This window comes from Nelumbo lutea, chromosome 6, assembly GCF_056320005.1.
Source record: "Nelumbo lutea isolate HS-2025 chromosome 6, American lotus-T2T, whole genome shotgun sequence".
Classification (NCBI taxonomy): Eukaryota; Viridiplantae; Streptophyta; class Magnoliopsida; order Proteales; family Nelumbonaceae; genus Nelumbo; species Nelumbo lutea.
The window spans coordinates 68779724-68805626 of NC_142689.1; the positions used below are offsets into that span (position 1 = coordinate 68779724).

Here is a 25903-nt window from a genome sequence, read left to right on the forward strand (position 1 = left end):
CATGCTGCCATTCCTCCGTCCATTGGAAATCTTTCATCTTCTTGATGACGCAGAAGAAGGGAAGGTAGTGATCGGCCAACTTCGACATGAAGCGGTTAAGAGCAGCTATTTTGCCAATGAACCCGAGTCTCCTTCACCGACCGAGGGGGCGCCATGTCTAGTATGGCATGTATCTTGTTTGGGTTGGCTTGAATGCCTCTTTGGATGACGACGGAGCCCAATAATTTGCCCGAGGTGATGCTGAAGGAACACTTGATTGAATTAAGCTTCATGTTGAACCTACGCAAAGTTCCAAAGGTCTTGGCCAGGTCCGAGGTGTGTGCTTCGGTTTTCAGGCTCTTCACTACCATGTCATCTACATATCCTTCGATGTTCCTCCCCATCTAGTTCTTGAACACTTTGTTGACAAGACATTGGTAGGTGGCACCGACATTCTTGAGTCCGAATGGCATCACTTTGTAGCAATATGTGTCGTGCTCGATGATGAATGAAGTCTTCTCCTCATCCTCAGGGTGCATCTTTATTTGGTTGTATCCAGAGAAGGCATCCATGAAGTTGAGTAGCTTGTACCCTACAGTGGCGTCAATGAGTTAGTCTATCCTCGGTAAAAGAAAACTGTCCATCAGGCGGGCTCAATTAAGGTTTGTAAATTCAATACCGATCTGCCATTTCCTATTAGCTTTCTTCACCAAAACCACATTTGACAACCAGTTAGGATAGTGTACCTCTCGAATGAAGTCGGTGTCGAGTAGCTTGTCAACTTCCTCTCCTATAGCCTTTCATTGCTTCAGTACAAAGTTCATCTTCTTTTGCCGAATTGGCCTAGAACTCAGGTCCACGCTCAGCTTGTGAGTAATGACCGAGGGGTCAATTCCGATCATATCAGTGGCGGACCAAGTAAAGACATCGGCGTTAGTTCTAAGAAAACTTACCAGTTCGGATAGGTGTTTAGGGGTATGGTTGGACCCGATGCAAACTGTTTTCTTAGGGTCTGCCTCATCCAGGGGAACCGAGATGAGGTCCTCAGCCAGTTGGCCTCGGCTCGCTGGCACATCCTCGATGTTGAGGCCCTCCAGAGCCTCATTGTTCTTGCCCTTCAGTGCTACCACATAGCACTCACAGGCGATCTGCTAGTTCCCACGAACAACTCCGATGCCATGCTCGATGAGAAATTTGAGGACTAGGTGGTAGGAAGACATGGAGGCCTTCAGCGCTTGAAGGGTAGGCTTCCCCATTATTGCATTATAGGGGGAGCCAACCTTCACTACCAGGAACTCATACACCCAAGTCACTTGGTTCGGTTCAGTCCCTACCATGATGGGCAGGGTGATCTTTCCCTCTGGCCTGATGACACTACCAGAGAAGCCAATGAGGCGAACGTCAGCCGGCTGGAACCGTTTGAGTGCGAGCTTCATCCTTTTGAATGTGTTGTAGAAGAGGATGTTGGTCAAGGAGCCACTATCCACTAGGATCTTCTTCACCATGTAGTTGGTGATGATTGTTGCGACCACTAGGGCGTCATCGTGGGGGACTTTGACCCCCTTCAGGTCCTCGTCCATGAAGACAAGGGCCTTCGGACAACTCGATTCCTTCAGAGCGTTTGGGTACTTCTACCTCTTCGGGGCTGGCCCCTGGATGTTCAACTGCTTGGTGTAGGCCTTAAGGGCCAAGGCCGAGGCTCCACTCGAGGTCATGCCCCCGACGATGATGTCAATGATGTCGGCTACTTGCTAGTGCTGCTAGTGCTGCTAGTGCTGCTGTTACTGTTGGGAGGATGAGGCGCCGGTCTCTCCTGCTACGAACTGCTTAAGGTGCTCATGGTAGATGAGGGAATCTATCTCATTCTTGAGATCATAGCAGTTCTTTGTATCATGCCCGATGTCGTTGTGGTACTTGTAGTACTTTTTGGGATTTCCCCTCCTAGGGTTCATTTTCACCTTCTCATGCCACTTTACGTACTTCTCCTCCCCGATTTTCATCAGTATCTGGTCACGGGTGGAGTTAAGTGGCGTGTACTCCTTGTAAGCCAGAGCCGAGGCCAATGGCTTCTTGTTGTCATTGTCGTCGTTGTTGTGGTGGTGGGGGCTGTCTCCGCCCTTCCTCTTCTGTTCAACGGGCTTGTTGTGGCGCTCGGCTTCCCTTTCTAGAGGAACTCCAACTTCATCTTCGATGGGGTCTTGGAAATCGAGCACTTGAGGCGGTTGATGTAGGACCACAAACTTTTTCCCTGCTTCAACTTGATCGACATTAGCGAGACCACACTTTTCTGACGTCTACTACTGATGAAGCGAGCAAGGAACAAATTAGTAAACTACTCCCATGAGCTGATTGACCGAGGCAGGGGCTGGAGAACCAACGGCAAGCTGCCCCCCGAAAGGTGGCTTGGATGGTCCAGCACATCAAGGCGTTGGAATACCCATAGAGTACCATGAGCATTCTGAAACCTTCCAAGTGGTCATCAGGGTCAGAGCTCCCATCATACGTCTCCGGCATGGGAGCCTTGAAGTGCTGGGGGAGAGGTTCCGAAATGATGTCTGGGGTGAAGGCGTCCATCCTCCTCGTCTGATTGCTTTAGTTGGCTAAGAAGTCAACTCGACTTTTGCAAACTTGTCGGATCTCGTCCCTGACGACCCCGAGCTCTGCTTGCAGCTCCACGATACAAGGGTCAACGGGACCCTGTGCCCCCCACCCTTTGTCTTCGCAAGCACTATGAGGGTCAACTCGAACTCCAAAGTGCTCCGAGGTGAGGCTGTGCATCTCCTATCTAGCGCAGAGGTCGCAAACTGGAGGGGGAGAGGTGTGGCGTTGGCCCTCGGCCCTAGAATGGGCGTTGCGACGGACGACGGCCAAAGCGCCTGCCTTTGTCCCAAGTGTTGTCCCTTCTACGATGGTGGTGCTGCTCGGAGGGCAAGCGGCTTTCTTCGGACGCCGCTGGTTTTTCCTTCCTTTTGCTAAGAAGCCTTTTATTCCTCCGAGATGGGCTGAGTGGTCGGCTGCTACCCGACTCAAAGGGCTCAGCCTGTCTAGTAGCGGCTTGGCCGAGGGTTGGTAGTTCAGCCTAGTCGTGCCAACTCTGGTGTTCAAACACCCTAGTAGGGCGGTCGCCTCGGGAGGGACCTCTTGTCTGGGGGCATACTTGCTCCATGCACTGTGCTAAGTATTCCAGACGATCGAGGACCACCTGGAACTGCTCATTTGTAACCAGGTTCTGAGTGTTCCTGGTTCTTCATACCATGGTGCTTGAAGCTGGGGAGGTTTTTAGTTCTTAATGCTTTAGGGGATCATCTTAGCAATGTTTCCCACAAATGGCGCCAATTGTTGATGCTTGGATTGGCTGAGGACAACAAGGAAATTTCACTCCCGAGCTTCGGTGGAGATGGCTGAAGGTTTCGAAGGTCCAAAGGAGGGGAATCCGAGGCCAAGGTCTATGTTCAAGGCGGAAGGTCTTCTTCGAATATTGTAGGGGCCGAAGTATGATGTGCGAGGGGTACAAAGGAAATCCTACAAGGATAGAAGTGTCAGAGGCATCGGGTGAGTACCCGAGGTGAGGACTCCGACGATCAAGTTAGTGCGAACGTAAAGTGAGTTAGAGGTCTGGAGCCGAGGGGTCCAGACGAGGACTAAATAGCACTTAAGTTTTCGAGAGAGAAATAGTGCTTAGAGATTGCTCAAGCCCCAAATCGAGTTTAGAGTCTCTAACCCCTTACCTTGTTGGGGGGTGCTTCGTATTTATAGCCAGAGTTGCCTAGGAGTAGTTAGGCCTAGATGGTCCATATATGAGCCATACAAGGGCCTAGCAAGATCCTTTGCCAGAGCCACACGGTGCTCTTGGATTGGGTCCGTCCGATCTATGCCTAAGCCCTGAGTGTCCCCATAATATGCTCAAGTTGGCACCCTCTAGTTGGACACATGTCAGCTCCGTACAAATCTGCCAAATACGCCTACATTAGAGGTGATTGAAATTACTAAACTTTAGGGGAATAATTATGATCAACTGAACAAGATGGCTGTTCAAATGGCTATGGAACCAAATATAACACCAGATCACTTTGACTGACAGACTGGACCGTTTTTGGAGCCTCTTGCACATGATACCTTAGCGGTCCTCATTTGTCTTCTCAATTAAAAGAATGTTAAGTGTAAATTCAACTTTACCCAAACTCATGACTAAATGCCATTCACAGCAGTTTACCAAAACAGCCAAAGTTTTTTCATGGAGAATTATCATTAATTCCACAACCTGATGAACGGAACAGCTATTATATACGTTCAACTAATCCTTTGTGGTTTCCGCAAAAAAAAAAAGGTTAAAACGATATCCAGCTGCTACATAGAGAGGGCTGTGGTGCCGAAGTTTGTCTAGTTGGTGGGATCTGGTCTGAAATGACAGATCACCCATGTGCACGATTCAAAATCTAAGACTGAAAAACGGTGGGCTTCCAACAGGTTTATTTTACTTTCCAGTTTATGGTATGACGAGTTGTCCCCCCACGTTGAAAATCCATGAATGTCATCTATTCATTAATCTTTTCAGAATGATGTGCCTTCGCGACCCAAATGGATCAAAATTCATTTTCTAACAAATCAATTACGCAGAGTCCAATAATTGTGCCCATGTTCTAACAAATCCTACTGCAAGTAAACCAACTCTATCCTACATCATTATTTTGATAAACCAGTAAAACCACTGGATGTAATCCCTAGATTTGTCTTAGTGGGGTTGCTTAACCTACACTACACTGTGGTGGTGTTTGGTAGTGTCGTGTCCAGATTGTATGATTTTTGTCACGCGACGCAAATTATAGGTGTAAAGTCCTTTAGTGCTGTTAATTGGAGGCATTTATAATCGAGTTCAAACCTGCCCTCCACATAATGCGCCCCAAAAATGTCACACGATACATCCCAACAGTGTACTGAAAATATTTTACAATGACAAATATAGGAGATGCTTTCAATGCACGCTGAGATGTGCACGTGGGACGTTTTTGGGACAACCTGCAGCCGGGGGCTGATGTGAACTCTTTATAATCCTTCCTTCAAAGAGGGTCCCACCATATCTAATATCAAAATTTGAACCGATGGATGAGGTGGCAATGAATCGAGCTTTTCACAAGCTGTTTATAAATTATAGAAACTAATATATATATAATAAAAATATTATAATTCTCAATTTTTTAAATTTAAAATAAAAAATCATATATAGTTTTTATTTTTATAAAATATTTTTCTCAAAATTAAGCTCAAGTCTTGTAGAATTGTCTCGAGCCAAGCTCAAGCTTGGTACTATTCGGCTTGGCTCAACTCGAATCCACCCATGTTGATGGCCATCACAAGGCTTCATTTCAGGTGTCTCAGATCTTATTAAAGAAGAGATCAAATCTACTCCTCACTCGGGATGTCTCACACCAACTTCACAGATACATCCCATCATGCATTGGAAACATCTCCCGTGAACAAATCCCAATTCATCAAAGAAGGTACATCATCACCTCTTTTGCCCGTTCATGTGTTGTGGGAGAATCCTGACTGATGTGGATGCATGTATTGTGGGAGAATCTTCTTCCCTTCCTCTAAACTTATCCCTATCATAAAAAGTCCTAATGATCAGGCGATTGAATCACTCGTCCATCACTAATGACTCAGTTTGGAAGAGCATAAATACAAATACATATAAAAATATAAAATATTACAAATTGTAAGGTTTTACACTCTATGTATTTATACTCTTTCCAAAGGGAGCTAGTGATGTGACATCAAACGAGAATTCAAATTAGATGAACACTTTTAACTTAGCAAACTGTGGAATCAATTCATAGTGTTCCATGCCGGTGTTGAAATAATAGGGCTCACAACTAGCGATTTAAATTTTTTTTGGATCCCATGTATATTATCACTAGCGTGGAGCGCTATCAGTGACTCCAGAGCCTGTTGGAACAATTATTGCATTGTCCTATCTCATGAGACGGAAGCATGACCGTTGGGATGGCATCATCATTCATGTGCCTGTTTTGCTTTCTATAGGCATTGGGTCCCGCTTCAACAGAGTTCAGATCTCCTCCCCAGAAGGGGCCGCCCCACTACATCCCACAGCACATCTTCCATGATGATATTATCGGTTTTGGTATTATCATCATGAGGTGTTTTCAATATACGGCAAGAATGTGTTGTGGGACATTGTGGGGCAGCTATGATGATACGCTATCCACTCACTCCCTCGTGTCAATGATTTGGTCTGAATTAGGTTCAGATCTAGCAATGCCGAGCTGGTAACTATAAGTCAAAGCTGAAAAGGGCTGAGAAAAGAGAAGAATTAGAGTGTCTGGGTAGGTTTTATCCAGGCGAATACTCCGATGCTTAAGTCAGTAAGGAGATTTTAGTAAGAGTATGTGAGAGAATTCAAGAGCTTTTGTGCACATACCTTTCAGAGTGATCTTGGGGTCCTTTTATAGTTATTTGAGGTTCAGGTGCCATTAGGCAACGTCTCTGAGTCTGCTGCGGAGATATTTCCTTAGTTTGGAGTGCATTGGACTGTTAGTTTCTAGGTTCGTGCTACGGTTACAGGTCGCTCGCAGGTCTTGTGGCATACAGTTCGGCAAGTTGTTCCTATTGTCGCAGTAACTGCATTCGTGTGGGTGTGGCATGCGGGACGGTTTCTAGGCGAGCTAGCGTTGTCGGCGGTCTGAGCTCGCCCCAGCTCGGCCGCACTCTTGTTGTCGATTGCCACGTGCTGGTTTGTCAAGTTGTATTGCTGAGTTGGACGTTATGTCTCAAACAGCGTCCACGTGTCAATGATGACTAAAATGCCCCTCATCAATCCTCTTGTGGGGAGATTTGATCTCGCTTCAACAATACCCAAGTGGTGCAAGTGCTATTGCGTGGCCTAGTGTAAACACGTGGCTCCCATCCATTGGTTGATCTCTATATATACAAAACTCCCCTGACATGTGGTTCATTTGAAGATATCATGATCCATTTCATTGGTCCACACTACAACATGCATTGAACCATGAATTTTGAACCATCATTGACCTGAACAGTCAAACCTTTTGACTCAATAGTATGCTGACTCGAATTGTCAAAATGTCAACCTGTTTGACCCGAACGATGGTTTTTGGCTACTTTTTTATTTTAATTATTTTGTATTTTTAAAAATTACAATAAATCACCCATTTAGACTAGGAAAATGAACTGCTGATCCAAAAACCAATACCCAAAGGGATTCCTATTTCAGATCAATTTTTAAAAGGAAAAATTCCTTTTCAATACCCTGTAACTTTGGGAGTTGTGTTAAGTAAGTTACTGAACTTCAAAACGTGTCTCTATGGTACCCTAAACTTTCAAATTGTGTCTAATATGTCCCTGTCATTAATTGACCATTAATCAACACCATGACGTGACATTAGGTGTAAATTAAATAATTTTAAAATGGCAAAATTACCCTTTATGGTATTTTTCTAACCATTTTACCCATTTCGTTGAGTATTAAGAAAAAAAGGAAAGAGGAAAAAGGGTTATGAAACCAAACACCAATCAACTATTGAAGCTCCTGCTCCCCAAACATGCAAAAAAAGACTATAAGAATTCAACATTAATGAACACAACGATTCTCCACCACAATTGTGGCATCTTAAGTGCTACCATTTCAAGTTGTTCAACTCTTGAATTGGTTTGTATAAAACTGATAGAAATATATATATATATATTAGATGACACCTAATGAATATTTCTATCATTTTACCTATTTGTTAACATCTATTAATGAATAATAATCTATTAAACATAATTTAAAAATTTAATATAATGTAGAAAAGCTTCAAAGTTTAAAGATTGACTTGACACAACCCCTAAAATACAAGTTACTTATCAGAAATTTTCCCATTTTAAAACATTGAATTGAATTAAACATCTTTGAAGTCTCATGCAATAATGCATGACATCTTTAAACAGTATATGATATAATTTTGTCCACGCTCATGTATGGGCCTAATAGATTGAATTGCTCAAAGCTCTATTTTGCTTACATTATGGTACAAAGTCAATAACTTTGTCCTTCGGATAAAAAAAATACATGATGGATGCGTTTAGCTAAATTTCCATGTCATTCTATCATTACACTGTAACAAAAGGAATAAGACCAACTACAAAACACAGACATGTATAGGAAAGAAATGGGGAAAAAAGAATTTTTCTACAAAATTGTCGATGTCTCGTACACTGTGCATTTTGGTTACGTGTTTGTCTCGATACCTGTATGTTTATTTCCGACTCCGACCACCTAATGTACAGATCTCCGTCGCCGGCGGAGCTTCCCAATTGACGGTCCGTCTCTTCATCTCTTCGAAACGACCAACACAATCCGCCAATCTTAACGATCCAACTCTCTTTCTAGCTGCGGCGAGTTTCTTACCGGCAGCATGGTCGAAGATCTTCTCCCACCCAGACTCCCACTCGGCGTGGGCGTCGCAGAGCTGAAGACTCCCGCCGGACCAATCGGTCCAACTCCAGCCCCGGTCAAGAGTGCCCATAACGTTGACGACGCAAGGCCCGGCACAGACAGGTGTGCAGGGCCTGCACTTGGCCCCGCTGAGCGGGCCCGGACTGGAGATGGAAGCGACGGGAACTCCGTAGCGGCCGGGGGGGAACGAGTATTTGCGGTCGGAGACGATGCAGAATGGTAGGCGGTTGGTGAAGTAGGGGACGCCTTGAGTGGTGAGTTGGGCTTTGAAGGCGGCCTCAGAGTTGAGTTGGGTGAAGCCGGCAGAGTTGAGGTCGGGGATGAGGGACAGGCGGGAGAGGGCAACGATGGAGGTGTTGAGGTCGCCGATGCCGAGACGGTCGTTGAGTCCACCATAGCTGGAGCCGGGGGGGACCAGGTAGTGGCCGGGTACGAAGTTTTCGGGCTGGAGCGGAGCGGACCAGTAGCCGTCCACCCGGGTACGGACTATCCAGTCATAGGTGAAATTGTTTTGCATCTGATACGCTTTGATCATTGTCAAGCATCCCTCCACAAGGTTGAAGTATTGCAGCAGACCCTACACAAACAAACACCAGCATATCTTGTCATTCAGATAATTAATAAATGAATAAATGAAGTACAACTAAAATTACAAAATTGCCATTTTTTGGATTCCAGATCAACAGAGAGACATAAGAGTAATAGACAACAAGTTGAAGTGAATTGTCCATTTGTGTTAGGTCAACGCGGAGGTGTGATCTCTCATTAAGAAGTGGGATACCTTGCCAATGGAACGAGTCCGGATCATATTTTACCAATATGATCTTACACCACATATTTCATATATGCTGGGTTTCACTTTTGAATTAGGATCTCTTTCTCATAAATCAGGCTTTATATCTGTTTCGTAGCTACATCCTACCTGTATTGTATATATATCTTTATGAATAATAAATACAAATATGGAAGATGTTTCTGATATACAGCCAAGATATATTGTGAAATTGGTATGTGAAGTGTGGGGTTAGATCAAGGGTTGGAACGTGTTTTTGTTGGCAGAAAATCTCAACTCCAATAATTGTAACATGTTTCAAAACCCTCTTAACATAACTAACCCAGCACATCCTACCATGACACTGGACCCACTATAAAATAGGGCTCGCCATGTATAAGATGTATATTGGGAGGGTGTTGGAACTGTTATGTTAGTAGGAGATTCAGACATGGTAAGTAATAGTCATCTTTCTGCTCCCATGTAATGTAAATAATTTGTCTAAAATTGACAAATCGTATTGAGAAAATTTTGTTCATTTTAATAATAGCATTTTATGTATAAAAAGATTATTATATGTTTATGTAAAAAATAAAAAAGAATAAATATTTCAAAAAAATTATCTACAATAATTCAAAATATCAAACATCCCATTTTAAACACCAATACACGCCGCCCGTGTATTGAAAAAGATATATAATTTCTGATATAAATAATTCCTTTTTCGTTCTTTGTCTCAAAGACTGTCTGAACTCTGAACTGAACATATTAGTAATTAAAAGATTCAAATTTTAATTTCGACTAAGACGCTACATGCTAACCGCTAGGAGCCGAGCCCTGTGAATTGCGATCATCGTCTCATCCGACAATCCCATATCATTATCAATATTCAATTCAGTACGGCTCCAGCGAAGATTACCTAACACTAAGTAACAGGCAGCTGACAAGCATGTTTCGCATGAATTATCGTGACTATTTTTTTCAAACTTCAAAATCTCTAATTTCTAAAATATTTGAAACCCATAAATCACCCATCAGAAAATCACTAAAAAAATGTCCAGAATTTTTACCCAAATCCAGAATTTATTCACTCCCAGTTTCCCATCACTCCTTTTTTACCCAAAAAAATTATATCATTCATCAGCAAGAGAAGAGGAGAGAAAGGGAGGGAGGGAGATAAACCTGTATGCCGTTGGGGGAGTTGTGCGCAGTGAGAACTTGGAGTTGTGAGTCGGTCTCTGGTAAAGGTTTGGGCATGAAGATTCTAACGGAAGCCAGCCCGGGTGCGTCCTTGAGGAGAGACAACTTGAAGGAGTCGCGGTCCAAGGGACTGTGCAGGAAAACATCTGAATTCGGGTAAACCTTCAACAGGTTCTGGATGATGGATGGTCCCGTGAGTTCGAACCTCCTCGCCCCACCCACAAGGCAGATAGCAATTCTCGACCGCTTCAAATCCTCCTTCTTCTTCGCCAGCGATCGATTCTCCGGCGATTTATTACTGGGGACGGTGATGGAGGGAATAGACGGAGATTGAGGGGTGCGATCAGGAAGGAAGAATGTTAGAGGGGCAAAAGAAGAGTAGGAGTTGGTGGTGGTGGTGGTGGTTGAGAGATAAAGAAAGGCGATGAGAGAGAGGGGAGGGAGGATTAGGAGGAGGAGACGCCAGGGGAGATCGGAAGCCCATCTAGTAAAGAACATGATTTGGTTATTACCAGTGACTATCATACGGATGGTTGTTCAGCATCTCTGCTCTTCTCTTCTACCTCTTTATCTGTCCTGTCGCACATCCTCATCGATGATAACAGAGACTCGAATCTTGCTTTTGGTTTTTGTCATGAAGGCATAAACTAACTATATAGAGAGAGATCGAAGAGAGAGTGGCTAGGTGGGGATGAGAATCATGAGAGATTGGTTTCTGGGTTGCTTTCCTCTCTTTATTTTCTCTGTTTTTTTCTTTATTTTAAATTTTCTAGCTAAGAGGAAGCACAGACCCACTTACCCGATTCCAATATGAAAAGGTTTTTGTATTTTGGGTCGTGCTCTTTTGGAGTACCGAGTACATTACAGATGTACTGTTTGGTTTGATAGATGAAAATAAATGTAGAGAGAGAGAGAGGAGGAGGAGGAGGAAAATAGCACTGTTTGGTTTGATAGATAATAAGAGAGAAATAAAAAGTCAAGAGAAAAAAAAAATTAAATGGTTCGTGGCCTGGACGTGAAACCAAATTGTATCGATTTTATATTATATTATTATTATTATCACTATATAAAATTAATTAATTTGATAATGATCCGGTTGTAATGACAATTTTTCTTTTCTGAGTCTGTAGACTTCACTTTTTTATTCAAGTGAGGAAAGTTAATTAGATTTGATTAAACAACATAAATGAGCGAACTATTTTAATTTAAAAAAAAAAAACCCGGTTTTGTAGCTGCGACCTAACCTGTTTACACTGTATTTTATAAATAGCAGCCTTATTGAGGATCTCGCGGAAGTTGAAACTTGAAAATCTACATACACGCTGTCTCTTTTGATTGGAGGACTGCTGAGAAGTGAAGAGTCAAGTCTAGTGTTCCCAATATCTAATCCGAGTCGAGATTTCTTACACCTCCTGCGCACTAACCAACGACAATGTGACAGGTGTTTTAATTAAACTTTGCAGAGCCAGAGTTGGAAGGAATTCAGTGTGGATCTACTGGTTACTACCAAATAACAGTATGTCACCGGCTGCCAAAAACCGTGTGAAAAATGAAAGTAATTCAGGCACTGAAGCACAGAAAGTGGTTTGTTTCCTCTAATTGTTGTCCCTAGTGACCTCCCTATTATAAGCCCTTGTTTCCTTCCGTCAATGTTGAAAGGTACCCAACCAAAGGTTTTATGTGGGTGTTCCGATAAAGGGAGAGCAGGATCTAGTCTACCGGTGATAAATTCTTGAGTTCGAATTCTTTGACCCTCGGGTTCACGGGAAACATGTACCTGCGAATGAAAAATGAGCACGTTACCCTATTAAGTTAACAGGAATTTGACAGAATTGCTCTGTTAAGGTTGGTCCAACCAGCTATTAAAACACAAAAAAGTGAAAAACGACAACCTTTTCCATTCGAATTCCCCTCTCACCGTCTTTCAACATTAAACCACAGCGACCAAGTTGAGAGACCGATGATCAGTGACCGGTGATAAAATCATCAATCTTCTTCTTCTCTTTCTGTCACAGACGGAATTGAAGTACAGGATATGTAGGTAGAAAAAGAAAGATTGAAAAACAATAAAGAATGCTAAAATCAATCAGAATACTCGCTCTTGCATTGCAACCGACATATTAGTTGATCTTACATCATGAGATCAATGTCTTCTGCTCTAGTATTCAGACTTTCAGGTAATCTTTTGCTACCAACTTCTATGTGTCGGGATCAGATCGACTGTAATTCAAACTTCATGTAATTGTGCTACAGCCGATTGCTTCTTGGAGTATTCAGTCCATAATTTCAAGTGTTTAAATACTCTTAGAAAATCTAAATGTACTTAGCAAGGATTGGGGAATTCTTTAAAGCTACTAGAAATGAATGAAGTTTAACTGTGTAGTATTTGATTGCTCCCCCCCCCCCCCCTTTTTTTTTTTGCTATTCAGGGAACAGGAGAAAGCAAGAAATGAAGGTAATGACGAACAATTGATTTTTTAACTGTCCCTGGAAGGAAATCCGGCTTGATTCATGATTTCCTTTTCTCCCCCTCAAATGTCAGAGCTTAGCCTACTTTAATGATCTTAATTTTGAAGGTTAAATTTACTTTACTCTGACAGCAACTAGTAGCGGTTGATTCCTTGTTGCCGGATCAGACAAAAGGTGTTGGATTTCTGGGACACGACCTTAAGATTTCAGAGGATTATTGTTGATAAAAATGAGAAAAAGAGTAAGAAAAAGGGAGGAAGAAGAAGGTGGAAGAGAAAGATAAGAAGAATTTATTGTCGGTCTTTGGTCGTCGGTTGATGCCTCATGCTGAACGTCGATTGTTGTGGTGGCCGGTGGTCTAGTTACAATATGTTGAGACTTGAGAGACATGGGAGGGGATTATGAATATGAGAGGGAAGTATTATTGGGTTTTTTTTTTGTCTTTTAGTGGCTGATTCAACCAGTTAGACCATTATTAGCCGAGCAATCCTGTTAAACTCCTGTTAATTTATTAAGACAATGTATTCATTTTTCATTGGCAATTGCATGCTTTCTATAAACCGAAGGGTCCACAGGATTCGCGCTCTGAATTCTTTCCTCATAGGAAACAAGAGCCGCTAAGCAAGGTAGCAATTAATATTCTCCACGGCGATGGCAATCCAGAATAGATGATAGAAAAGGTTTTGAGAGCTGAGGGACGACGGAGGTTTATCCTTTTTGGGCTCTAAATATATGAAATTCAAAGTACAGGTTGAGAAAAGTAAGACCCAAGATGTATTTCAGCCCCCTCTGCCCTCCCGCTGCTGTTATCACCACTACTAGTTAATTCCTGTCACCTGCTTGAATAAATTTCACAATCAGTCATCGAAGAGAAGAGAAGAGGTAATGAACGTGATCTTTTCATACGGTACTCTGAAAAATGGTGTATTGTCCCTCTTATGGTTGAAAAATAAAAATTCAAAACGGGTACAGCATTTTAACCAGAAAAAAAAAACAAAAAAAAAACAAAAAAACAAAAAAACAAAAAACAAGGCAAACAAAACAAGCAAACAAAAACAAAAACAAGGGTATAGAAAGGAACAACTGATAGTGGCTTAGTTGACAAATTCTCTAGTTTGGAATCAAACCCCGTTGCCACCCACCAGCAAGATGCCAACCAATTGTTTGGTAAGGTCTCTTGCTGGTCATGGCAGAGAATTGGGATCGAATCCCACTTGCACCTGAATTGAGGGATGGGCTACCTCCATTGTGTAGCCCCTTCAAAAAGAAATCAATAAAGGGCGTTATGGGTACAAGGGACGGGATGCCCCCTCCCCCAGTCGTAGTCTAATTAAAAAAAAGGTATAGATTGGTGTGAAACACTATATTTCATGATCCAGCAGTTTCACATTATTACCAAAATTTCCATGTACCCTTGAGGTTATGTTGGGTTTGAAGGAAAAATTAGGGAAAGGAAGGAAAAGGTAAAGAAACCTTCACCCCATAGGTTGCAAATACCAAGGCCTTGTTCGTTTACCACTTACCAGTATGTTGCGGACCAGGGGAGGAGGGGGTAAATTGCTCAACCAGGTAATTGACCAACTTACCCGTATTTTTGTGCCACTATTACCTGTATTTTTGTGTTACCTGGGTAAATATTGGCACAAAAGAACACTTTCTTTTAAGGCTGTGTTTGTTTTTAAGGAAAATGTAGGGAAATGAAGGGAAAAGCAGGGAAACTTGTACAAGGTTTGTATAGATTTCCCTGCCTTTTCCTTCCTTTCTCTATCTTTTCCTTTACCTGAACAACTTTTTTCCTGGGAATCACTTGCCAGAAAAGCACGTTACCCTGGGTACCAAAAAACGAACGAGGCCAGGAAGATAATGAAACAGCAAGGAAGGAGGAGGAAAGGAAATAGGAAAAAGAGGATGTAAAACCAAACAAATTCCCTACCTTCACTTCCCTCTCTTTAATTGCTCTCCTTTCGTTTAACCATGTGTCCGTTTTACCAAGAAAAAGAATTAAAAAAAAAAAAAAACATGTGCTCGTACATATACACCTAAATGTAGAAATTTACGGTCAACAATAGAAGACTTTTTTTTTTGTCAAATGTAGAAGTCGGCCTGCTTTGATTGGGCTTTGAGGTCTTTCAGTTTCTTCAATATGTTTGTGAAGTAATCCTGTAAATATTTCTCTAACGTCACAATGTCTTTCTGATCCACCCCAAGTAGATTATATGTATCAGTCATGGGAACCGAGAAAACTGTATCACTTGTAAGAACCTAAAAGAAATGCCACCATTCAAGTTAGCTGATAGCTGATAGGTTTATTTTCCATAAACCAAACATGCTACCTAAATCCAGCAGTAGTGGAAAATAAATCACATTAGGGTAAAAGATAACATAGATAATATATAATAAATATAAATATGAAAAAGATAAGAAAGAAGTATTAACGCATAACATCTTTTACAATAATGGGTTAAGAAATGTGTCAAGGAATCAGACTAGTTGGAAATTTAAGGAGATGAGAACACTATAATCATCCATTTGAGTGCATTGCTTTAGGTGGGCAAAGAATTGATGAGGTACAACTTCCAACATGTCCACAAAGATGCCTCTCAATGCTCAAACAGATACTTTTGAAAGAATATATCCCATGCATGAGACATCAAATAGTGATTCACAAGTCAAAGCACCACATGTACAATTTTTGTCATCCTCAATTCTCAGAGTTTGATGATGTTAATATGCAGACGCCCATCTCAATATAATTCATCTTGGGCATGTTCAGAGAAGACCACCTATTGCACGGAAAAGGAGTGTCTGATGCAAGTCAATGATTCTAAATGTGCTAGAGGGTGCCAGAAAGACATAAGTTGAGACTTGAGAGTATAGAAACCATTTGAGGACTGCAACAGTATTAGTGTAGCCCTTGTATGGTTGGGGAAAGGTTTAGTTTAGTTGATTAAGTTTGTATATCACTCTTAAAATGAACAGTTGCACCATTTTGGTATAGTCCATCCGAACAGCATGTGCAATTATAATGGAAGGAGGATTGAAGACTCAATGTGACTTCAGACTAAACATGTTACCTCCTGTTTCTAGATATGCCCAATATTAGGATTTACCACACTTATAATGTCTTTAGAGGAATACATTAAGCAATATTACTAGTGTGACAAGGAAAAAAAATTGAAGTACTAGTACCTCTGAGAATGCCAATCTATCAGCAACATCGTTTGTCCACTGAAAAAATCGGGTCAGTTGGCGAGTGAATTTCAAGACTGAAACAGGAACAGTGGTTACATTTGCATCTTGCCCTGCAAGCCTCTCACACAATGTTATCACCTGCAACCAAAAAGATCAGTCCTAGCATCAAAGAATAGATTCTGCATTGTCATTTTTCTAGAAGGAAATGATCCTTGATCAATGGCTGCAACTAAGAATAGGATTTTCGACTGTGCTAATGGAGTAGTAAGGATTAAAACAAAAATACAGTCAGAAAACAGAACATAAGGATATTGCTAGAAAATATGAAAGGCTAAACATCCAAGTTAGCATACTTATTTATGAATTCTCTAAATTGGACAAAAAGTAGCAAGCAACACATGCAGAGTATTACCCTACACAATGAATATGCCCATGATAACATAAGTTCTTTACCTCTTGGGTTGTCCATGCACGAGGCCCAGCAAATGTGAGAAGCCTCTTGTTGATTTTCTCATTCCGTAAAGCTATGAATGTTAGTCGAGCTATATCCTGGAAAAGAAATAACCTATTTAGATGCTCACCATGTTAGGTATAAAATACAGCATATTCACCTTCAAGAAACCACAGAGGGACCTAATTGGAAATAAATTTTGACCTGTGTGTCCATGTAAGCTATTCTTGTTGGAGCATCAGTTCCCCAGACAGACTTCTCTTCTAGTATAGGCACTGCATACTGACCGATCAAGGCCTGGACAAATTGGCAGGATGTATCAGTAATTGTCAGACAGAAAAAGGCATGGTCAGAGAAAGAAACTGGGAAATGAGGAAGACATGCTAGCATATATATCTAGTACCAAAGAGTATTTTATTTGAAGCAAGCAACATGTATCTTTCTTGTCTGAAAGTTAATTTACATCTCTGACCATTCAGTTTAAGGTGATAATGCAGGACCATGTACATGAAGATCAGCCCAGAAAAGGACTGTGATCAGCACTTTTTTATCTGTAACAAAAAACTTCTATTGATTAATGGTTGAAGATTAAATAATGGTTTAAGTATACCGATCAAAGAGAGAAAGAGAGAGAGAGTGGGGTCAATACGTACAGTAATGTAACAAGCAGTTGGGACTGCCTGGGTTTTGGTTACATGGGTAGGGGGTACAACCGTGCAAGTCAGACACCTCATTTGAAGAATATACACTACATTAGGCCCAGGCCCCTTGAAGTTTCTACAAATTCTCAACCTGAGACCACCTAAGTTGCACCCCTATACATGGGATTTTCCAGGCCCCAGGCCCATGTCATGACAGCACCATTCTTTCTTTTCTTCATTTCCCATTATTTTTTGGAGAAAAGTATAACTGAATTATATAAAAAAAGAGAGCAAAGTGTACATGAGGAGAAAAGTACAACTGAATTATATAAAAAAAGAGAGCAAAGTGTGCATGAGGGGATGTACATATCAACAAAAAATACAAAAAGAGCCCTCTCCAGAAAACTTTACAAAGGCAGAGTGCTGTCACAATACATATTCTCCCTATGCACACCAGCTTTTGCAAACCCATCAGCCAAGCTGTTATACTCCCTGGGGATCCACCTTAGGCTATGATGCATCAAGGCTAAAATCTCTGGCTTTGTCCAAGAAATGAACCAACCTCCAAGGTCCACAGCCAACTAACAGTGTTCTTTGGATCAACCACAGTAGATAAAGATGGTAAGGTCATCTGTTTAGCTATTTGAAGCCCAGTCAATGCAGCTAAAACTTCAGCTTTTGTGGAATTAGCAAACCCAATTGGTCCACTGAAGACTCAGCAGATGCTGCAATCTCTCCTCTGAAAAACACCGCCAACACCAGCCTCACCAAGGTTGTCCAAAGAACTACTGTTGAACATAATCCTCATCTCAGCATCCTCCACACTCTGTTGGGGACCCACAGAAATGTATGGCGCACCCAATGCATCCTACTGTAGATCTTGCAGATAATATTTAGCTTTTAGCAAAGTGGGACTAAAATTTCTTTTCATTGCTTTTCTTTTTCTTTTTGTAAGTATTTTCATGGTACTTTTTTATTGATTATTTGATAATGAATTGAAGTGATTTTTCTTTAACCCATTTTATAGCATTTGGAATTTCCCATGTTCTTCACCATACAGTTCATCTTCTGAAGCTTTGTAATTAATTGCATGCCAGTCAAATTCCAATATGAGCCTTTTACTTGTGGAGAAGATACAGATCATCTATAAAACCAACCCTCTAGATCTGACTACAGTCAATTCTGTTTATTGGTCCTTCTAAATCAGGAACTAGTCTCTTCTAAATCAGGAATTTCCTGTGCTCGTCACCATAAGTTCATCTTCCAAAGCTTTGTAATTAATTGATGCTAGTCAAATTCCAATATGGCCTTTTGCTCGTGGAAAAAATACAGATTATCTATAAAACCAACCCTATAGAGCTGACTACAATCACAATTCTGTTTCTTGGCCCTTTCCTTCTAAATCAAGAACTAGTGTCACCTGTTTTCCCCCACTTTGCAGTCCAAGTAAGACAAGCACCTAGGACACTATTTTTCTCGATCTACTCTCCCACTTGACCTTTATCTGGTACAGAAACACCGTGATTGTTGGAATTAATATTAACCCAATTTCTCCTTGCACAGTCTGCCTAATACAGGAGCTGAAGTTGAAGAGAAATCATGGATGTGGTCATAAGGTTAAGTTTTATTCTTCAAGAAGTTTACTATTTGTGGTAAAAGTGATCTTACTACTTCTAGTAATTCTTGGAATTAATATTCATAGTAAAATCACCAAAAGGCTGTTACCCAATGTTGGTCCTGGCAGAGGTGGACTGGACACAGGCCTAACCTTTGGCATTTTTTTGCACACTCTTCACATACTTGAAGCTGCATTCTCAAGCTTGTCAACCTGAGATTTTACCCTTGCACAAAGAAACGACCCCTTACATATAACAACACCATGATTTATTATTTTCAGTATTTTTTTTATTTCTTTAGAATGTGGTTCTTAATTTCTTTAAGAAGTTTGTTTGAGATTAGAAGTTTCTACCAAGCCAAGTAGTATAGTTTTAGGAAATCTTGTTTTGGTCATTATGTATTTAAATTTGTTAAGCAAAGCCCAGGCCTTGGCTACAATAGAGCTTTATAAATCTATTGTAAGGCTTCGGTTAAGATATTGAATGAATATGGATTAGATTTGATTTGAAGTTGTTTTTGCGAGGTATAATTTCCCTCAACCTCTTTCTCTCTCTCCTCTTGTTTGTTGTATCCCGTTTCAGCTCATGTCCTTAGACCACAAACATAAGATAATATAATTCATATTGCGCCTTGTCCTGCTAAAGGTTGCACATTCAATTGGTTTTTCCCCTAAACTTCATTTTTTCTCCATCCTAAACCCACTAATATCTTCCCTAAGGCTAAGTTTGGTTTGAAGGAAAAGGTAGGGAAAGGTAGGGAAACCTATAAAAGATTTGTAAAGGTTTTCCTACCTTCCCCTACTTTTTCCTTCAAACCTCTCACAGCCTAAACTTATCAGAATCAAGATAAATCAATTCCCAACATTTTACTAACTTAATTTTTCCTACAATCTCTAACCTTATTGTTGCTTCTCCAATCAGCATATCACAAATCTGGTTTGCAGTCTCCTCTTTGTCCTACATCACCACCCCAAGAGGGAATTGAAATTTCTATAAATCAGAAACTTAGGGTCCAAAATGCAGGATGCCGTGATTTTTTCTGTGTCAGAAAATTAAACTACTCTCTTTTTATTCCACACACAAACAGATTGAAGTAGAAAGATTCTTTAGTATACTAAGTTTTACTAATTAATGATATCCCTAGTGTACCATTACTTCCATCAATAAGGCTAGGCTTTATCTCCAAGCATTCTATAATTACCCCAGTATAAGCTTGATTAAATGAAATTCAATGATCTTTTACATATCAAAAAAAAAAACTTGATCAAAAGAAAAATCCTGTAAAAATGGAAATAACTTCATGACAACTGCTTCTGTACAAAAGTATAAACAGAAAATAAACGACTTAAAAACTGAAAAATGGAGTTGTAAAATTATTTTAATTTAAATGTACATTCAATGGAATGTCATTGTTGAAGAAATATAAAAAGTTTTAGTTAGAGCTGATGGGTTACCTGCATGAAACCACATAATCGGATGATAACGTAAGTTAAACCTGACTCCTCTAGGAATTTCTCAGTGCAATACTTTATCTCCATTAAAGGAACTTCGGGATGCTTGTCGCAGTTGTGAATAGAAAAGAATACATATTTCTGAATCCCCATTGTTTTTGCACATTGTATTAAAGCAACTTTGCCTTCCCAATCTACCTAAACAGAACAAGTGGATTAGAAAAGACCATAACTCTGTAAATAATAACATACTAAATTACCAATTGTTGACCAAGTCTCTTCACATGTCTGAACACAATCTTCAAGGCACAAGCTTTTCATGCCACCTAAAATTAACGGTGTACTGGTAAACTGGTAGTCTGGTACTAAACCAAACTGCAAAGACCTATGATCGTGATCATATCTATTTTTGTGTGCATGCATGCATTTGACTTTTGGTTGTTAAACTAAATCCAGTCTTGAGACCTCATGGTCGCAATGCATTATGTTAACCAATTGAGATGCAATTTCAAGCATATAAGTGTAGGATTATAGTTTATTAATTTGATTAAATAAAAACAAAAGTTGTTTAATTGAAATGATGTATCACAGCCATGGAACACTATATCTATTTGGTCTTTAGAATTCCAATAGAAAAATGCTGGATGGCAATATACTTTATGATTTTCAAACAGGACTGAACATAGAAGCAAGATTATGGTTCAAGTTGTAGATGCAGGAATGGTTAATGGGATTTCATTAGACTGTTTTTAAAAGAATGAATTGCTGGTTCTGATGAGTGAACAAGCCATCCAGTTAAAGAAATTGGCTGGGCCAATAGGATTATCGAAGCAACCAATTAATGCATCTGTTGTGCAAGCAAATCTGCAAAACTGCAATAACAATATAATGACATGACTAAATTCCAATTATTAACAACTGAAGGTGATGATTCAAAATGTCAAACCTACTCTCTGAATTCTTTTCAGGCTGAAATAGTTTTGAATAATCAATTAGCAAGTGTCTACAATAGTTCATTAAAAAAAGACAGTATATCTTTGTTACTATCAGTTATATAATGGTTTATGTGTATCTGAAGGTTATCTTATGCACCCTAGATCCAATTGCAGATTTCGTAGAACCCAGTAGACTTGTGGGCATATTATCTCATGCACCCCAGAACCAATTGCAGGCTTCTAGTTATCTTCTAGAGTAGATTGAAGCCCAAGAAAAATGCTCTGACACCATGTAATAAAACAGAAAAAATAAAAGAGAAAGAAAGAGAGGAGAGCAAGGTTTTGAATGCAACCTAAAAGACTATTACAATATAAAATAAATGGAAAGACATAAATATTCCTGTTCACACATCTGCTAACAGTATCATTACATTTCAATACTTCATTTGAATAATATCTGAAGGAGATTATACCAAATAGGATATATAGATGCAATGACATTGGTATGTAGTAGAGGATATTGCTTTATACTTGAGGTGAAGCATGCTCTCCATTTAAGATACAGGTTCAATTCCAGACATCTATTGCGTGGAACTAGCACGGTAACCAACTACACCATTTTTTTGGCTTCCCAGTTGGCTGTTGGAAGATAATGGCAGTGATTGATGTTCCTATGACATCAAAGTTTGTTGTTGTACTTATGACAGTTTTCAAAATACAGAAATATGAAGCAGCGAAATGCATATCAGAGAAGCTACAAACACCAGTTGATACAAAATTAGGTTATTTGTTTGGGAAAAGGAACTCCAAACAGAACTCTGAATTGGTATTTACCGTTTTTATAGGCTCTTCTGGACGCCCTGTAGCACAATCAATTACTGTATGAATGCCAACCAGTGTTGCAGGTATAGTCTCTGGTTTGCTTAAGTCTGCCTGTTCAAACATAGTTAAAACTTTCACATTTCAGAATGAAGTCCAAATGGAGAGAGAGAGAGCGAGCGAGCGAGAGACAGACACACAGACAGACAGACAGACAGAGCAATGTTCAGCTCACTCATTGACTGGTAGTCCAGAGACTTTACAAACCAATATCACATTATTATTACCCTCTGAGATTTATGGCATCAACTTCTAAAGTAAATAAAGGAATTAAAGACTGTTGTTTTCATGGACCATTTAGGAGTTCAGAAATGTTACCTCCATTTATCTAAGCACCTATTTGAAAGCAAAACTACCTTAGAATATTTGCACCAATCATTGTTATGTAAAAAAAAAAATCCTAAACAAAATGCTTGAAACCCTTTTATGGGCTAATTCAAGTTATCTGAATAAATTGCACCCCTATATAAGCCAACAGTGTTTACTAGTCAGCGTTAGATGACTGTCCAGACTCAGAATTCTGTTGATAGGCAACAAATTATTGGCTCAGAGAAATGTTTAAGACAGATCTGGGTTCACTTGGCTGTTAGGTAGGTCCAGAAAGATATGATCAGTCAGGTTGGAAGCTTGGCATAGGGGCATTATCCATAGTCTTCCCTACTGAACCTGGAGAAGAAATAAACTTGAATTCTCTCACCATGCTCGATACATTAGTCAGTTTGATTTTAGCTACCACTTCCGCTTGTCTCAAAATTCAGAAAGTTGATCGTCAGTCTTCACATAAAGTAGGCACATTTCACCCTTTTCTTGAATTCCCTCACAAGAACAATTACAGGCACTTGAAGTACAAACACTTAAGGCAAGCATACTTCAACTAATTTTATTGAGTAATAAAATTAAATTGCTACCAAACCCAATGCAAGTTGCTACGAATATCTCAAAAGAAAAAAAAAATTTGAATAGTTTAGTGTATAAAAGAAGAGGAAGAAGGTAGAGAAGATAAGAAGAGAGACAAATATAAAAGAGTATTTTGGGGGAATAAGTGGGTGTTATACCCTTTCTATATATACGTCAAAGTTTAAAATAGTACAGAAATACAATAGTAACTCCTACCAGTAAATATGAGAAATAAGATGCAAATACCCTTACTACCTTACTCTCTATACCTGGTACCACGTAGGTTGTACAACTGATCTGATTTACAAAGAAGATAGTTACAAAACCAGTAGCCATTACTAAGACCCACCCCTATAAGGATAGAGTTATGATCAGAAAGAAAAATCAAAGATAGCAAGCAACTTAGCCTACAGATAAACTAGAAATAGCAATATCATAAATATGATTGAATATGTAGTGTTCTCAGTGAGCACGAAATAGAAGCATCTAAAACTTACATTGACAACTGTTGCTCCCCAGTCACGAAGGAAGTCAGCAGGAGCTGGCCGAGGCCTTACAAGGCATCTTACATCATAGCCTTCATCAAGAGCCCGCCTCACTACTTGCCTTCCAAGAGTTCCAGTAGCCCCAACAACTAATATACTTGTAGGCCTAACGGGGGTTCCTGGAGCCAGATTGATTGCTGCTGCCGTCGAAGCAGAACATTTCACCCTTAATGGTATGCAAGACCTATCTGAGAAATAAGATGCTTGCAAAATCAGATCGTTTCTTACATTAAAAAAAAAAAAAGGTATCAGCTAAATACCAAATGATAGGGGAACCAACAAAATAAAGAAGCCAAACATTTTAAACGAAGCTTAAGAAAATAGTGAACAAAAGTTTGGAATGCTAACCACCTCTGTCTTGTAATACATTGGAGAGTTTAGCAAAACTACTGTCAAGTGAAAATGAAAATTGTTGGGTTGATCATCGAATATGCCCAGCGATTAGAACAAAGTAGGAAAACAATCGTCATAAGCCAAGCTTTTCAGGATTTTCTTTCAAAAGAATTTTCCTCGAAATCATGTTAGCGATTCTGTAAATTGCAAGATGTCGTCAATTATTATGTCTGTCCCTACAAGACCTACATGACCAGCCTATATCGGATAGTGAACTCCAAGAAGAATGAAGTCCGTTTTGTTAGCTTAGTACTTTGAGATTAAAGAGCAGTTGATATTCTCAACCCGCTTCCAGAGACTGAATGCTTTGGGAATAATAATGAGGGCATAGATGGTTGAATTTATCTGTCAAAACTCTGCAGTAACATTTCTAGTTTTTCACAATATTAATTTGGCTATTTGCAATATAACATCAATAATTTTGTGTTCTGCACTACATGACATAAAAATCTTTTCAGAAAGAAAAAGAAAAACACCAACGCCCATCCAATATTAGGTACCAGAACCAGAGCTTACATGAGCGTTTCCATCACATAATCATTGTTCAGGGAAACAGAGCTATCTACATAAGGTCTGGCCTCTAGGAATAGAATGTAGTTCAGAATGAATACCCTCACTGTCAACTTGAGAAAAAAAACAATTCCATTCAAGATGTGCGATCGCTTTACTAATTGGGGCAACTGCAGAGTCGAAACGATGTGAATGATAACTAGCTAGCTGTTCTAAAGTCTGTAGTCGAAGGATAATAACTTGCCTTGGGAAGAGGAAGGTTGAAGCGGCGCCGATAGGGAAGAGGCCGCTGCAGAGAAGATATCGTCTTGTGATAACGTGCGTCTCCAGCAAAGTGATGAAAGGCGGTGGCTATAGGATTTGGTGTGGAAGTAGTGGAGATGGTGAGGGGTAGCTACCTCTACCTTGGTGGGAAGACTGCTACACCTTAACGCCATTGCTTGCCTCACTCCCCAACTTGCGTGTTTCGTTTCTTAAACCGACTAGAGTAAAGACTGAAGTTCCTTCACCTCTGCAAATCTCCTTCTCTATCTCATTTCCTCCCTCACACCGTCCCACGACGACCACAAGAGAGGAAGTGGGAGGGGGCGAGGAGCAGTCGATCTCAAAACTGCCACGTCGTTCCTTTATCAATTATGGATGTGGATCAGCCTGGCTTTTTGTCCAACTCATAGTTCTCCGCTGGGGCGGGTACAAACGAGTTCGGATTTGCTCTTCTCATAGCACTTGGAGCCACAAATCTGGAACATCTACGTACATACGTACATGTAAGCTATCATTCATGGGAGATGCTCACAATGCACGGTTGTAAAATTTTGTATGAGACGCGCTCTGTGAAAATCAAATCGGAATTCGTACAAACAACACGTGTACAATAGAGATGCTCGCATGACCATGCTCAGACGTTCACGCAGCCTTTTACATTCGTGTATTGGGAATCCCTCCGTACATAATTTTTTTTCATGGGAGATATTCCCAAGCATGAGCAGTGTGAGGATAAATCTGATTTCTGTACAATAGGCTATGCAACCCAAGTTATAGTGAAGTTAACTTAGTTATTTAACTAATTGTACGGCTTATTTTGCATGTTCACACCCAGTTACTGGATTTGGTGTGAATACAAATGTATGAATAAAAGATACTTGACCAATTACAAGAGAACACGTGTCCATTTGCTACCTCAATCCATTTAATCCCTTATCATTTATGGTAAAAAAAATCGAGTGTCCTCTGCTGTAGTCGACCCCATGATTGATTGTCACCTATTCTTTGCACAAGTAATAGTCTTATCATGTGCCATAGCCCATCATTGGGGACATCACATTTCCACTAAACATATCCCGATGATGACCAAAAGTTCGAGAAGAGTAGTGAAAGGACTCCCTAGAACCGTTGCTTCATGAAGAACTTCCAAATTTATAACTCCTGAGCATTGCGGCTCTTGGAGGAATTTCATTGCTTGAGTGGTCGGAAGTCTAAGAAGAGTAATGAAAGAAC

At 40.3% G+C, this 25903-nt stretch overlaps 3 protein-coding genes and 2 long non-coding RNA genes across 6 annotated transcripts; 1 reads left to right on the plus strand and 4 right to left on the minus strand.

The window, feature by feature from the left end:
- Positions 1–1130: 1130 nt before the first annotated feature.
- On the minus strand, positions 1131–1559 carry LOC148849479 (uncharacterized). Its single transcript, XM_088951420.1, has one exon. It carries the CDS (start codon positions 1557–1559, stop codon positions 1131–1133), a length of 429 nt encoding a protein of 142 aa, XP_088807546.1.
- Positions 1560–7991: 6432 nt separating this feature from the next.
- LOC148849480 (uncharacterized) lies at positions 7992–11640 on the minus strand. Its single transcript, XM_088949824.1, has 2 exons — positions 10410–11640; positions 7992–9032 (listed from the first exon to the last, which is right to left on the minus strand). Exons 1-2 carry the CDS (start codon positions 10950–10952, stop codon positions 8256–8258), a joined length of 1320 nt encoding a protein of 439 aa, XP_088805950.1. The 5' UTR covers positions 10953–11640; the 3' UTR covers positions 7992–8255.
- A 261-nt stretch (positions 11641–11901) lies between these two features.
- LOC148849481 (uncharacterized) lies at positions 11902–12457 on the minus strand. Its single transcript, XR_016100773.1, has 2 exons — positions 12320–12457; positions 11902–12204 (listed from the first exon to the last, which is right to left on the minus strand). It is a non-coding gene; the product is annotated as an uncharacterized LOC148849481 (long non-coding RNA).
- Positions 12458–12463: 6 nt separating this feature from the next.
- On the plus strand, positions 12464–13161 carry LOC148849482 (uncharacterized). The gene is made up of 3 exons (XR_016100772.1): positions 12464–12604; positions 12857–12882; positions 13028–13161. It is a non-coding gene; the product is annotated as an uncharacterized LOC148849482 (long non-coding RNA).
- A 1646-nt stretch (positions 13162–14807) lies between these two features.
- On the minus strand, positions 14808–25071 carry HCF244 (NAD(P)-binding Rossmann-fold superfamily protein). 2 transcript variants are annotated; one of them, XM_088949825.1, is made up of 8 exons: positions 24651–25071; positions 23456–23691; positions 22017–22115; positions 20251–20445; positions 16744–16836; positions 16542–16637; positions 16086–16226; positions 14808–15158 (listed from the first exon to the last, which is right to left on the minus strand). In XM_088949825.1, exons 1-8 carry the CDS (start codon positions 24841–24843, stop codon positions 14982–14984), a joined length of 1230 nt encoding a protein of 409 aa, XP_088805951.1. In that variant the 5' UTR covers positions 24844–25071; the 3' UTR covers positions 14808–14981. The 2 variants fall into 2 exon arrangements, with proteins under 2 accessions (XP_088805951.1, XP_088805952.1); XM_088949826.1 differs by lacking the exon at positions 14808–15158 and adding an exon at positions 15262–15679 and having other exon boundaries at positions 24651–25037.
- Between the last annotated feature and the right edge of the window lie 832 nt (positions 25072–25903).